The sequence below is a fragment of the Hippopotamus amphibius genome, chromosome 2 (assembly GCF_030028045.1).
Source record: "Hippopotamus amphibius kiboko isolate mHipAmp2 chromosome 2, mHipAmp2.hap2, whole genome shotgun sequence".
NCBI classification, from domain to species: domain Eukaryota; kingdom Metazoa; phylum Chordata; class Mammalia; order Artiodactyla; family Hippopotamidae; genus Hippopotamus; species Hippopotamus amphibius.
In genome coordinates this window covers 141,557,891-141,572,683 of record NC_080187.1, presented here as the reverse complement: position 1 = coordinate 141,572,683, position 14,793 = coordinate 141,557,891, and the positions used below count along the sequence as shown (strand labels likewise).

The 14,793-nt window shown below is 49.1% G+C and overlaps 1 protein-coding gene across 4 annotated transcripts in view; it reads left to right on the top strand.

Moving 5' to 3' along the window:
• NTRK3 (neurotrophic receptor tyrosine kinase 3) overlaps window positions 1-14,793 on the top strand; it is a 369,697-nt gene that overhangs the window by 305,948 nt on the left and 48,956 nt on the right. For all 4 annotated transcript variants that reach the window (XM_057721553.1, XM_057721552.1, XM_057721554.1 and 1 more), the window contains one exon: window positions 10,725-10,855. In XM_057721553.1, the coding sequence (XP_057577536.1) occupies window positions 10,725-10,855 (131 nt within the window). The remainder of the gene's footprint in view (window positions 1-10,724; window positions 10,856-14,793) is intronic.

The following is a 14,793-nucleotide window of genomic DNA, read 5'->3' as shown; positions in this document are numbered from 1 at the left end:
AGAGGGAGGCCTGGCCGGGTATAATGAGGTGGGCAGCACTGAGCCTGCAGCAAAGAGTGCTTTGTGCAGATGGGGTTGAAAAGGAAGCATGTCTGATAAGCCCAGCCAAGTTGGGAGGAGTGAGAGAGCTGGGGGCCCCTGGGGGAGGAAGAGGATGGGGTGATTAGCAGGTGAGCTTTATCACCACCACCCCTCCACCTGGCAGCAGCAGGGGGAAGAGAGGGAGCTACCTGCTGGGTGAGGAGAGCAGCCTGAGATAAGCCTCCCTCCACCCCGGCAAAGCCCTTTCGAGGAGGGGATGAATAGGTTTATAAGGTCCCAATCAGGTGCCAGTTCAAGCCCTGCACAGAGAAGCAGAAAGATGAGTCTTTCTTGAAGACAGACTCTCAGGGTTAGGGTCCCACGTGGGGATGTGGTTTCTAAATTCCCCTGGTTATGAACTGGGTGTCCTGCCTTTTCTTGGGAACCACAGCTCAGCTCCTGTCTGGTGCCTGAGCCCTGCCTCCTGCTTTGGGCAGGACCAAAGTTGGGCCTTCCTAAAGAAAGGCCTCCCATGGCTCTCAGATGGAGTCTGTGGCCCCCCTGGGTAACCTGTTCACTTCCCAGGGTTCTTTGTACTAAAACTAAAGTCTTTTCATTAAGTTCACTGCTGGGGGAAAGGATGAGAGAGAAGAGGCCTTCTTCGGGCTACCAGGCAGAAGCAACTTTTGCAGCTGGTGAATGTAGGAGGTCTAAGGGCTGGGCCTGTGCCCATAAATCAACTGGGAACCTGTGCCCTACTCTATCTTACGCATGTTACAAAACCTAATACTGGTCTTTGCTAATGCCACTCACTCTAGTGAGGAGCAAGGATGCTTCGAGATTGTTTCTCTGAGCTGTTTCAGGGTGAGTTGGGTTTACGTAGCAAAGTAAACAGAGGTGGTCCCAGGGCACCTGTTTTTGCATTAGGAATAGACATTTTAAAAAGATTTGTTTTTTAAAGACAACTGGGAGAAGATCTTATGGAGAACGTGGGGTGAGAGCTGATCCTGGGACATGGGTTGATTTCTCCTAGTGGAGGTGGGAGAAGGGTACCCCAGATGGTGTGGGTACAGATACATGGGCATGAACTCATGATGTGGGCTCAAAGGACAGTGAATGGCTAGCTTATCCATCCGTTGCACCTATTTTATGCATTTATGTAGCGAATTTATGAGGAAGAAGCCTGGGGATTTGAGCCATGTTATCAGAGTTCTCAAGTATCAGACTAAGATTAAAGATGACCCTGACGGCACTGATACTTTTGGTTAAGGTGTATTGAGCACCTACTGTGTGCCCCTGCACTGTTCTAAGCATTTAACACCTCTTATCCCATTTAAAGATACCACAACTCCGTGTAATAGGCACTTTTTTTTTCAATCTCCATTTTATAGGTGAGGCAACTGAGGCTCAGAGAGATTAAGTCATTAGGGAGAACCTCTGAAGGGCTGAATAGGGAGTGGATGAAAGGAAAGAACGGGACTGTTCCTTTATGAACCTTTACAGCCATGAGTTCATTCAACGTACTTCAAACACATCACTGTACACACATAATTTCATTGACTCCTCATGACAATTCAATGAGATGGATGCTTTGTTAATTTCACTCAGGAAAATCTTGAGGCTTGAGACTGGGTTAGTAAATTGTCAAATGCTGCCTCCTAAGATGTGTCATTGAATGTGAACTTGTACCCAGTCCTGCTTCATTCCAGAGCAAAGCTCTTCTTCACTCCCCTTGCTGTAATACTGGTGTCCTTTCTTCCTTTTGTATTCGTTTTGTATATTTGGATATATTGTTGCCTCTGACTGCACAGGTCTCCTAATGCCCATCCTTCTCTTGCCTGAAGGGGTTCAGTTTTCTATTGGATCCAAGTAGCTGGTAATTGTCTAGGCCAGCGGCATGTTCTGTGAATCGGTGACTGTGGTCCTGTGGTCCATCTTCGTCTGCTTCACCTGGGGTTCTCATAGGTGTTTCTTCTTCCTGACCTTAAGGCTTCGTGTGTGAAGATGCAGGGCTCTATGGCGCCCTGCAGTTTGTGTCTTGGCCCAGAGCTCCAGTGGTAGAAGGAGCAAACTTGAATATTGTGTTTGCTGTGAGAAACCATGATGTCACCAGATGCACTTGGGGGCAGAATTGGATGCCAAGGATGGGAGGCTGAGGCAGCATCCCTGGGCAGCTGCTGGAGGAGAAGGGCCTCTGGGAAGACTGAGATGCAGAATGAACCCCTTATATGGGCATTTTGAGTGAGAGTTTGACATTATCAAGTCAGAAAGGGAACATCCAGAAGAGGGGGGAGGAAGTGGGGAGCTGGGCAAGTTGTTGGAAGGACAGATTCCCAGTGAGAGCCTGAGCTTCATCTTTCAGCACCTAACTTCTCAATTCCAGATGCTCTCCTTGGGGAGTTCTTTTGCTTTTTACTCTTGGCTCTGGTAGTCCACACTTAATGAGAGCCAGAGGGGTCTTCTCACTTTGGGAAGAGCCGACATGGGATGGAGACAAAGGAAGAGGGTAGGAAAGGACGGGCTTGGTTAGGGAGGCTGATGTCATGGGCCCCGCGATGTCAGTAAATGTCTGACCTCGTGGTGGTTGAGCTCCAAGGGGTAGCACCTGGGGGCAGCGACACATCTGAACTTGAGCCTCACTCTCTGAACTTCTTGTGTCAGGAAACGTGAGCTGGAAATCGCCCCAGAACAGACAGTCCTCTGCTGATCCTCTCTTCACTGCTTCCAGAAACAGCAGGGTGTCTTGTTTATTTATTCATCTCGGTGGGAACACCATGTCTTGGAGTCCTAAACCGCTACCTCTAGCCTAAGGGTGCACACGTGCCCCGGAGTGAAGACTTGGTGTTTGCTGAGCTTCGGCAGACGCAGACCCACAGGGGCACTTTGCTCAGAAGTCTGCTGTGCCAGAGACTGAGGGGTAGGATGTGGGTCTCAGACCTGTCCTGGTTCTGTGCGATCCTGGTTCCTGGGGCCAGTCTTGGAACCAGGACATAAATAACTTTGCTCTTTGGAACTTTCTGGATCCTTTCCCATTCTCATCTTTCTTTTCTTTTTTACTACTCCCTTGGCTTCCTTTCTTCCTCCCTCTTGGTAGTGTTGTTCTTGCTAAAGTCTCTAGCAGGGCCTTGGAGGTGCTTTTTGGTCCATGCGTTCATTCATTCATTCAACATTTAGTGAGTACCTACTATGTATTGGGCCCTGTGTTGGACCCAGTCTACACGGTGAATAACACAGGGTATTGCCCTTTTGATTTGAACATCTGCTAGCACCCTCCAAAGTCCTTTTGCAAAGCCATCAGATTTTGAAAAGAATGTGCGGAATTCAGTGAGAAGAGCCTTGGGATGGGATATGGGCTGGCCTGCAGAAACATCGGGGCCTTCGACAAACAATCCTGGGTCAGCCTCACCATGGGGCAGGGACAGCAACAGACAACGCTGGTGTTCCTTCAACCAGGAATCCTTTTCCCTGTCCTTGTGACCTCCATTTGGTTAGTAACCGGGGACTAATTAAAAAATCTAGACCTCCAAGAGAAACTCTGCAGAGTTCTTCTGTTGGCTCTCTAGCCTTGGAAATGTCTTCTCTTGGAAAATCCTTGACATGGACCCAGGAGGTCCTCTTGTTTTCCTAGACTGTAAATCATCCAGGGATTGCTTTACAAGAGCAGTTATTGGGACAGTACAGCCATGCTCTGTTCTTCTGTCCAGGTGGAGAACTGGCTGGGTTGACTGCAGACCACAACAGCGGGTCCATAGCTGGCTGGGGGTGGGGGGAGGGGGGGTGGGGTGGGGTGCGTTTACCTGTCATGTTCTTATGCGGTACCAAAGGGGAAGTTAGTTCCACTTGTCCTGCCACACATAAGCGTGACACAAGATGCAGCCAGTGGGGCCAGGAGAAGGGGCGAGGGCAGTTCTGTGATGGCAGGCGGTGGTTCCCATCACCAGCAAAGGCAGGGGTCCTGCCCTCTCGGCGGTCGCCTTCCCCTTCCAAGAGTGAGAGCTGGCCATCTATCTGCCTCCTGCCACTTCAAAAACCCACAGTTGGAGCTCCGGGAATGTTATTCTTTTCCATTTAAAGACATTCCATTTCATGTGTAATTAAATGTGTGGTATTGCATTCATGTTTTCTTCTGAGCATTTTTGGCAGCCTGAGACCCTGGGGTCTGGCTAGTGCAAAGAAAACACACACTCCTCAGAGATCTTCCCTTCCTCTCCCTGTTCCCTCTTGCCCCCTTTCCTGCCAAGAATCTCCTTCCTCCTTTGTACACAGTCGCTCTCAGGACTCACCTTGTAATGCTGGAGCCCCTGAGGCTGTCAAGACCCTCTCTTCTTCTATGGGGCATTGAGGTCTTGGATTTCTGCTTTCTGGCACCATCCTCATCTCCAGAAGGCACCCTCACTGCTCACCTGGAGCTCAGGTGGTGACAACCAAGTGTGGCAGTAGTGGGTTCCATTGGAAGAGAATCTCTGTCCTTATAGATGTAAAATCAGCGCCTCTTTCTTGGATAGGAGTTACAGAGGCGAGGGGGCTGTCATGGCTGAGGGATGGCTTGGTGGCATGGTCTGCTTATACCAGAATTTAGAGTCTGGTGGGCCACTTCTAACAGCTGGGTGATCTTGGGCAATTACTTCATCACCTTGAACTTCAAATTCCTCACCTGTAGCACTTGGGTAGCAACGCGTTGTGTTTAAGAGTGTTGTGAAGATGAGACAATGCATGTCGAGTGTTATTTAGCACGGTGGCGGGCTCAGGGTAAGTGCTCCGTCGATGGCAATTGTTTTTATTATTAATAGGGCACAAAGGGATAACAAATACAGAGTGAGATAGAGTTGATGGGGGAAGGTCTTAGCAGGGAGCCTAGAAACTGGTTAGGAGCTGAGCATTACGATGGGCCAGGGAAGAAGGGAAGGCAGGGTGGTTAGGAAAACCCACAAGGGCTCAGCTAAGAGAACTCATGGCCAGCCCTTAGGGGTGCTGGGAGGCCTGTTTCTGCATCCTCTAGGTGACAGCCTTCAGGGAAGGCCAATCTCAGTGCTGCATGCGTACTTGGCCTCCCAGGACAATAATTAGCCAAGCACTGAGGACGCCAGTGAATTTCTGGTAAGGCATTTTGAGTGGGGGCATGCTGGTTTTGGGGGACTGACTTTACTGCTGACATACAGCGGAGTCAGGATCACCATTATTTATAACTGCCGACCCTGGGAAATCTGGTTTTTCTCTATTGATCAACAGCAACCTTTAGCAGGTGGCTGTCTCTGCCTTTGATGTCTTTATTCCATTGTCTGACAAACCTCCTCCCGCAAACTATTTTGGACCTGAAGGAAGAGGAGGAGGTTAGACATCGTGGTGGCAGGCTGCTGGTGACCCCGAGTCACTGTTGGCTACCCCCCTCACTCCCCCCCCCCGCCCCGTGTAACCGCATGTCATTTTATTTCAGGAGAATATCACCACCCTTCTCCAAGTTTCTTTCCAAGCCACTATTTTGTTCACAGGTAGATTGAGCTCTTAGGTAAAAGCAAAATCTTGCAATCTCTCAGAAAGGAAGGAAACACAACTGCTGTTAAATGTCCGTTATGGTTCAGCTATTCTCTATTATCTCTTCCACCTAACATTTTTAAATCGGTCCCCTTAACAACTCTGCCAAGTAGATATTGAAGCTTTCCATTCGACATGTAGGAACCAGAGCCCGAGGGAGGCTAAGGCACAGTTAGTGGCAGGCTCAGGATGCGAATACCTGTCTCTTTCCCCAAGTTCTCACTCTTCCGGCAGCATGTTTTCCCCGGGGTTTTGTGCTTCCTCTTCATCCCTGGTCAGCAGGGATGAGTGAGCAGTTTATGGCTGCCATGCTCCTGTTTTCCGAGCACACAGAGGTGCAGCTGACAGTGCTCACCTGTGTCTCGGGCCGTGTCCACGACCAGTGGGTCTCTGCAGGTCACACGAGAAAACCTCCACCTGCCAGGAGGAGGCAGCCCAGGTGAGCAGATTTCGGATGAGGGGGTAACCCCAGCCTACCCACTGTCCTCTCAGGGCCCTGAGGTCTCCTGCGTAGAGGTGGCTGGTGACCTCCTTGGATTAGTGATTCTGCCCTAAGTCAGGCTTGCCGGAGCCTAGACCTCCCAGAAGTGAATCCCACACAGATGGACTGAGTATCTTGGTCCTCAGTACAGAGGAAAATTTGTGGTGCAGTAACTGAAACACAGAATGAGGATTTCTGATGAACCAGCTGTCCTATGGGAACAGGAAGCTGTGCAGGTGGCTTCCTCTGGGGGAACCCAGCGGTGGCTCTCCTGGAAAAAGGTGGTAGGGAAGAGCCAGGGCAAAAGGGGCCAGGAACGCTTTCCATTTCCCAGGGACGCTCCTCACTGTATACCAGCTCCTTGCTCTCTCTGGCAACCCTCTCAGTGCTGGAGGCTGGGAAGTCTTCCCACGGCCTGGGCTGTGTATCCCCCTTGCTCCTCCTCCCCTGCCCATGTCCCGGCGTCTGAGCCTTGTGACCCAGACTCTGGTGGGCCGGCCAGCCAGGCAGTAAAAGGAGATTAATGCCCTCGCATCCTAGGAAAATCCATCACTTTTTGGCGGGTGGGTCAGATGGCTTCACCAGAGGCAGCTCTGAGCAGCGCTGTGTGAGCTAAAAATAAACACACAAAAAAGGCCCAAATAGACGTATGGACGTCAGAAATGGAAATGGCTCGCTCCTGCCACTCCCCAGGGGCCTGAACAGCGCCCTTTCCTCCCACACCCTTCCCCCACGCACACCCTCCTCCCTGGGGCCTCCTGGGTGGGTGGGTGGGGGCTCTTACCCTTTCCCTTGGGAAGATGCTGCATTAGAGTCCAGGGGTGGACAGGGTGAGAGAAGTCTGGCAGGAGTAGAGGAAGGGGGAAGACGAAGGGTTGAACTTCTGTGGACCGATTGTCTTGGTGGCCACAGAGTGGGGGAGGACAGAGGAAAAGCAGCCCCAGGTAACGGAAAGCACACAGGCTCAGGAGCCAGAAAAAGAGAGAGTGCTTTGGCCACATTTTCGCTCCACAAACTTAGGAAAGTTACTTCCCTGCCTCCATTTTCCCATCTGTGAAAGGGGTACAATCACACATACCTCTCAGGGTTATCGCGAGAATGGAATGTTGAACAAATAGTAGGACTGGGGACAAATTAATCCCCTTTACCTACGTCTTCCTACTTAGGTTCAGAGAAAGAAGCTGCTCGAACAGTGTTTTGGAGTTTAGGGTCTTGTTGGTACAAGGGGTTCTCCACATGGAAGTGATTTGCTTTATGCATTTGGCCCTAGTCCAGGCTGTCTATGCCAAAGCTCCCAGGTTACCTTGTGGAGTTCTTATCCCCATGGCTGCAAGGAGGTTCTCTCCTGGGGGAGGATTTATGGTAGGATGGAGTCTGTTTTTATCTTCCCTTCCTTCTGCTGCCCATTCTCAGATCTCACCCCCTGGTCCATGGACTTAGCTCAGATATCGGTCTCAAAGTACTTCTCCCTGTAGACAACTAGAGTAAGCCACGACAATTTTATTCTGAGCCACTGGGTGTGTCCATGTCCCTGAAAGACATCCATTTGCAGATTGGGGGCAGATACTCTGGTCCGTGGTTGGTTCTGCTTTGTGCTTGCAGAGAGCAGATGAGTTTCTAGCTTCATGGTCACCTGTACCCTGCCACGTTCAAGGCCCACAGTTGTCGAAGCTCTGACCTCCTAAAGCTAGGGGTTGGTAGCTGTCCCAGGGCTCTTAACTCCTGGGATGTGGCGAGAGGGTCGAGAAGAGGCCCCGTCTATGCGGCTGCCACGTGACTTGTCTGAAGTTTTCAAGACCTGTGATTCTTGTTGCCGAGGGAGGGACACATGACCCAGGCCCAGCAGAGGGAAAACAGAGCCCCGCCCCTCTGTAGAGGTCCTCCCTTGTCACTCTGGACTCATGGTGGCTGAAAGTCAGAAGCTCTGGGCAGGGGGCTGGAGAGGTCACCCAGCCCAGAGTTGGACTTAGGCACCCAGGAAGGTATATACTGTAGCTCTGCCTTTGTAGGGGTATGTCCAGAACATAAGAAATCAAGAGAGAGAGAGGTGTGATCTCCATTGTGAGAATGAAGGATTGAGGCTCTGAGAGGGGGCTTGACTCTGCCTAGGCCAGGCAGGTAAGTCCAGAATTGCAGGCCCTCGAGCACTGATGCATGGCTCATATACCTGTGGGTGTGGGACTTGATGAGGCCAAGCTGTCAAGGTGAACATCCGTCATCAGCTGGCTAATTCCTCGTCCCACCCAGGTCAGCCAGCTCCAGTGCTTCTCAAGGAGGGGTGCCAGACGAGCAGTACCAACATCTCCTGGGAACTTGTTAGAAAAGGCAAATTCTCAGGCCTCATCCTGGACCCCCTGAATAGAAATCTCTGGGAGAAGGGCCCGGTGATCAGTTTTCATAAGCCCTCTAGATGATTTTGATTTTTGTTCCATCGCAATGTTGTGAGAGGCTGGGGTTAGGGAGGGGTCTGGGGCCAAAGGGAGCTCTTCCTCAAGTGGCCTGGCTGCTCTGGCTTGTCCTGGTGCTCTGGATTCCAGCCCTATCTCAGCCACCAGTTGGCGATTCCTGACTTGGCCCTTGTTCTCCCTTCTTGTAAAATAGTATCAGCGGTGATGAAAACACCAAAGCACACACCATTTCAGAGGACTTGAAGGGTTACTAACCTTTACATAGAATAGCTCCTATAGCAGGTAAGGAGAACTTGTGCTATCCTCTTATATCCATTTTACAGATGAGGAAACTGAGACTCCAGATGTTTTGTGAGGTGGGGGAGGATCCAAGTCCTGAGGCAGGTGCCCTTGACTTTCTGTTCCTGACTGATCCCTGTGGGTTCAGAGGCGCGGACATGGCCTTATACAGCTGCCATCCCGTCGCCAGCCCCATCACCGCTCCGAGGCCTCCCCAGGACGCGCCTCTCGCAGGAACCCGTGCGCCATCGGTAGTCACTTGGGAATGATTACGCAGTGAGGATCAGATGGCCTCCCTGGAGAGGTCCTGACCCCCCGTTTTCTCTCGGTGGGGGACCCTTAGCCTTCCCCTTCAAGGCCAACAAATACCATCCCTCAGAGGCAGGGAAACAGCAGCAGCGGGTGTGAAAAGGGAACCGATTTCTAATTCCCTTGTTGTAAAGATGAGGGTGAAGCTCTGCGGCGTGTGGCAGCTCCCGGGCAGCCCCCTGGCCTAGGAGCCTGCAGTTCTGTCTGCAGGAGAGAATAATGGTCTGTAAATGCTTCCGCCCACAGATCCGGGCCGGTAGGTCATCTGAGACACGACAGAGATACCGAGAATTCTGATAGGAAAAAAAAAAAAAGAAAAAGATTTGTGTAGTCTGTTATGAAAAGAATCCCCCAGCCAGGCAAAGCACTAACCAAGGCCCTGCAGCCACACCGCTCTGTCCCTGTCATGTGTCCCCTTGCTCTTGGGGACAGTCTGCCGTGGTCCTCCGTCTTCAGGTTTCATTTGTTTGACAAGGTCATTTGAGACAACCCTTCTTCCTGGCTCTGCCATGCTCTTCATAATGCGAATACAGGTATTTAATGGGCTTCTGCCTATTGAACGATTCATGGGCAGGTGGGTGGGTAATCTCCGGCTCCCTCCCCTCCTCACCAGCCCACTTCTTGTACAGTTCCTTCGAAGCATTCTTTCCAAACAGGTGGGAGGGCTGAGGGCACATCTTTGCTTTCTCCTGGCAGACAGATTTTAATTAGCTTGCTACATTAGCCAAGGCCATGGCAGCTCTTCTCTTTGCGCAGACCCTGGTTCCGGGGAGGTCTCTGGACTTGATGTTGTGATTTTGTTGTTTTTCGCTCTCTCTCAGAGGAGAGGGACCTGTCAAGTAGAGGCTTCCCCTGCGTAATTTTAACTCCCACTGAGAGGTCTCTATCACGAACCAGACACTGTGCTAGGAGCATCCTAGCCATTCTGTTACAGCAGGAGTCAGCGTGGTGTGTCCACGTGTGCATGCGTGTGTGCGTGCGCGCGAGCGCGTGCGTGCACATGTGCGTGTGTGCGCGCGTACGTGTGCGCGCGTACGTGTGTGCGCGTGAAGGGCGGGCACTGGCGCCAAACTCTTCATATGGATTATCTCATTTAATCTTCCCAAGAATTCGGGGAGTAAGGTATTGGTATTAATTCCATTTTACAGATGAGGAAGTTGAGGCTCTGGGGTGAAATAACTTTCTGAAGCTCAAAAACTAGCAGGGAGGGGGAACCAGGTCTAAAACCCATTTCTTGACTACTCAGTGCAGTCCATGGACCCACAGCTCACAGACGTCACCTGAGAGCTTATTAGAGACGCAGATTCTCCGACTCACTTGAATTAGGACCTGCGTGCTGCCCACGGGACTCCCGTGAAACAAGTAACTGTTGAGACTGCTGTATACTCTTTCCAGCAACTATAGCTGATTTTGCCTGAATCCTGGATGTTAACAACTACTGACTCTGGTTTAGAGAGGTTCGGGGCTAGTCAGGGGCAGAGCTGAGGTTTGATTCTGGGTGGGACTCTCAAACCACCACGTGATGATGCCTGCTTCCATGCCCAAGGTAAGGTGCTAGAGCTTGCCTGCCCTGCCGTGGACTCAGAAGCAAAACTCCCTGCTCTAAGCCCCTGTGCTCCCCTGTCCCTCTGAGCCTCCAAAGAGGACAAGTGCCTGGGACTGACTTGCCTGCTCTCCTCTGTCCCCTCCTGCAGATGTGCAGCACATTAAAAGGAGAGACATCGTGTTGAAGCGAGAGTTGGGTGAGGGAGCCTTCGGAAAGGTCTTCCTGGCCGAGTGCTACAACCTCAGCCCCACCAAGGACAAGATGCTCGTGGCTGTGAAGGTAATTCTCAGAGGCGTGTGGGGTCCAGGGTGGAAGAGGAGTGGCTGGGGTCAGGTGGGAGGGAAAGAGAGACTCACTCCATTCTGGAAGATGGTATCAACTAACGTTATCTGATGCAATCAAGATGGCATAAACTAACAGAATCAGATGCCCTTGCTCCAAGGTCAGCAAAGTTTCCTCCAGGCCAACATCGATTTCCTTTGGCTTCAGAGGTCAAGAGCTGTGGCACATAAGGGGTCTGTGCCTGAGGTGCAGCTGGAGGGACAGTTACACCTGTGATGGGCTCTGGTTTCATTCTGGAGGCTCTGGGCTCACCCCATCCCCAGCTGGCCATCCTCCCTCCTCAGTGGCTTTGCAGGATGTGCCGTCTGTGCCCGGAAAGTCATTTGACCATTTCTCAGACGTACAGGTGCATGAGGGGTAGGTAGCTCACGGAGTCCCTGGGAGCCACTGCTCGAGGCAGCGGACATCACTGGGAACAGGAGATGGGCTGGGGGATCACGTAGTGAGCACAGGAGGACAGCGAGTGGGGCTGGAGGACATTCTTAGCTACCCCCATGGGATCCAGGTTCAGCCCCCAAGGGGCAGCCTGCCCAAGGGTTACTGCCTCCTGGCAGCTGCTCACATGGGTCCATTCACCACGGGGCTCTGATATTGCTGAGCCAGCTGTGCTGGTCTGCAGCTGGAGCTGAATTGCTTGGGGCAGGAGAGAAGGGACTTTGCTACTACCAGTTACCCTCCCCCACCCTTCCCGCAGCAGGGAGCAGCTTCTCTCCATGAATGTTAGACAAATCTTTGAACACTACGGGTACAGACAAGAGTCAGGTAGCCTCACTGAGGCACCCACAGGTCTGGGGACCACTGCTCTGGAGTGTGGAGTGGCCTCTGTAGGGGTGGGTGCAGCGAGCAGGCCTCGGAGGCCAGCGTGAATTCTGCGTGATGCTCAGGGCTGGGAGCAGGAGATACCTTCCCCACGAGGACTCTCGCCTGGGCCTCAAAAGGTCCATTCTTAGCACTGAGGGCTCATGACCGAGCTGCCCTCTTGATGGCAGTTGCAAATGTCTGCGATTTTGGGGGTCTCTGTGTTCATAGTCTGTTGTGTCTGAGGAGGTAAGTGCCCTCCATGGATGCAGGCAGTGCTGTGCAGGCTACAGGTATAGGGTAGGAATCAGAGAGCTGGGTGGGCACCCAGCTATCACAGATCAGCTGTGTGATCATGTGCAAGATGTTTAACCTCTTTGAGCCTCAGTTTCCTTCTCTGTATAATAGGCGACATAATATCTCCTCTTTAAAATTTTGGTGATTAAATTACATAACATATGAAAGATATTTAGTACACTGCTTGGGACGTGATAAATGCTTAGTAAAGAATTGTTGCTATTTGTTTTTATCAACATCATTATTCTTGATGTTGATGTTATGCAACATGTTTAGACACACGACATATGGCCTGCTGAGCTCGCACTGACCATCCAGAATAGGGGTTGCCGAACTTCATCTATAAAAGACCTGATAGTAAAAATTTTAGGTTTTGAGGACCATACGCTCTTTCTTACAGTGACTCAACTCTGCCCTTGTAGTGGGAAAGCAGCCCAAACTGTACATAAATAAATGGGGGTGATGGCTGTCTTCCAATACATTTTTTTTTTTTACAAAAGTGGGTGTTGTCCGTCGACCTGTGCTCTAGAAAATAAATAAGGGACTAGCGTATTGCCCCATAAAAGGCTAATGCTTATTATTGCTGGATATCCTGTGTATAAACTTGCTCCGGGTGTCTCCATAGACATGGGATGGTCCGATGAGTTGAGAGTGTCTTTAAACAGCTTGGACAAGGGATGTGGAAAGGTTTCTAATTTTGTCCCTGAACTTAGACTCTACCCTGTCCTAAAACTTTTAATTTATAGGATGACACTAATCTACTGGGTGTTCCAGCATTCGTCTGGGGACTTGGTGAATGAACTGAAAATTTTTGCACTTTGAGCAGGAAATGAAACGATGGCCTAAACCCTGGGAAACATTTCTGGCTGAGTGGTCAGGCGTTAAGGGGCAGTACCCAGAATGGGTAATGCAGAAAATGTGTTTCTGTTTTCATCCTTTTAAACGGGTTTCCTTTCCTCCTTGGGTCTGGGAACCTTGAGGAGGTGAGTGTTCAGGGATTTTATACCATTTACCACCCAATGGAGCTGCCCAGCAACCAACCCTGGAGAAGATACTCCTCCTCTCTGGAGATCAGCCAAGAAATGGTCCTTCCTGCTTCTCATCCTCTTTAGATTTTACTCCTTTTTGCAGGCTTATTCTCAGGTTGATGCAAGGTAATTGCGGACTTCCAGAGAACACATCCAGGTATAACCCCAAATTAAATTTTTCCCATAGTTGTGGTTTAAAGCAAGATTTTTTTGCCCAGCAGTTGCTATGGTGGAAACAAAGAGCAGAAATCCCAGCCTCTGTTCTGAAGACACTTGCAGCCTGTTGGAGAGACAAGAGAATATCCATGAAAGAAACGGAGAGCAGGACAAGATGGAGTGTAATTTGTATATATATGTAGTGTAAGAGTGACATTAAAAGCATATAATCCATGATATTTTTAAATAGGTGGTGCCACTTTTAAATAGTTGTTTGACAAACAATAGACTTGCTCAAAAGAGTCTCCTCTGACAGACAAATAGCAAATAAAAATATGAGAAAGAAATCCAACCTTTCAGAAAAATGCAAATTGAACCATAATGAGATACCACTGTAGGTCAAGCAGAATGGCTAAATAGCGATGACAAAACCAAGTGCTGACAGGGATATGGAGCAATTGACACTTTCATACTCTGCTGGAAATATAAAGTGGTCTAATTGTTTTGAAAAACAGTTTGGTATTTTAGAACCTTAGCATCTGTGTGACCCAACACTTGTGCTCTAGGTCTAGACCTGACAGGTATCTATCTATCTATCTATCTATCTATCTATCTATCTATCTATCATCTATCTGTCTGTCTATCTATCTATCTATCTATCTATCTATCTATCTATCTATCATCTATCTATCTATCTATCTATCTATCTATTTCGGGTATCTATCTATCTATCTATCTATCTATCTATCTATCTATCTATCTATCATCTATCTACCTATCTACCTATCTATCATCTATCATCTATCTATCTATCTATCTATCTATCTATCTATCTATCTATCTATCTAATTATCTATCTACCTGTCTATCTATCTGTCATCTATCTACCTATCTACCTATCTATCGTCTATCTATCATCTATCTATTATCTATCTATCTATCTATCTATCTATCTATCTATCTATCTATCATCTATCCACCTACCTATCTATCTGTCATCTATCATCTATCTACCTATCTACCTATCTATCTATCATCTATCTCTATATATCCACCAAGAGATATGTTTAAGAATGTTCATAAGCATTTTGGCTGTTATAAAGACAGCCAAAAGCTGGAAACAACCCCAGGGTCCATCAGTAGCAGCTTGGATAAAGAAATGTAGTATATTCATTCAGTGGGAAACTTTTCAACAAGGAAAATGAATGAACTCTAGTTACATGCAACTACTTGGAAGAATCTGAGAAATATAATGAATGAAAAAAGACAGATGTAGAAACATACATATATATTACACATATATGTAGCTCTATGTATGATTCCACTTATTTAAAATTCAAAAAATAAGTAAAACTAAGCTCTACTGTTTAGGGATGTGTGTATCTCTGCACATGTAACAAAATGGGTTTCAGTATAGTAATAAAATCTGAAACTGAATATCTGTTGAAATATCCCCATCCCAATAAAAGAAAAGGAAATTGGAAAGCAACAAAACCCCGAGACTGGAAAAGATGATGTGAAATGACCCTGAAGGAGTTGGGAGATGTTGAGAAATTGGAATGTTCTCGCCATTTAGATTGCTTCCCTCCCATCCTA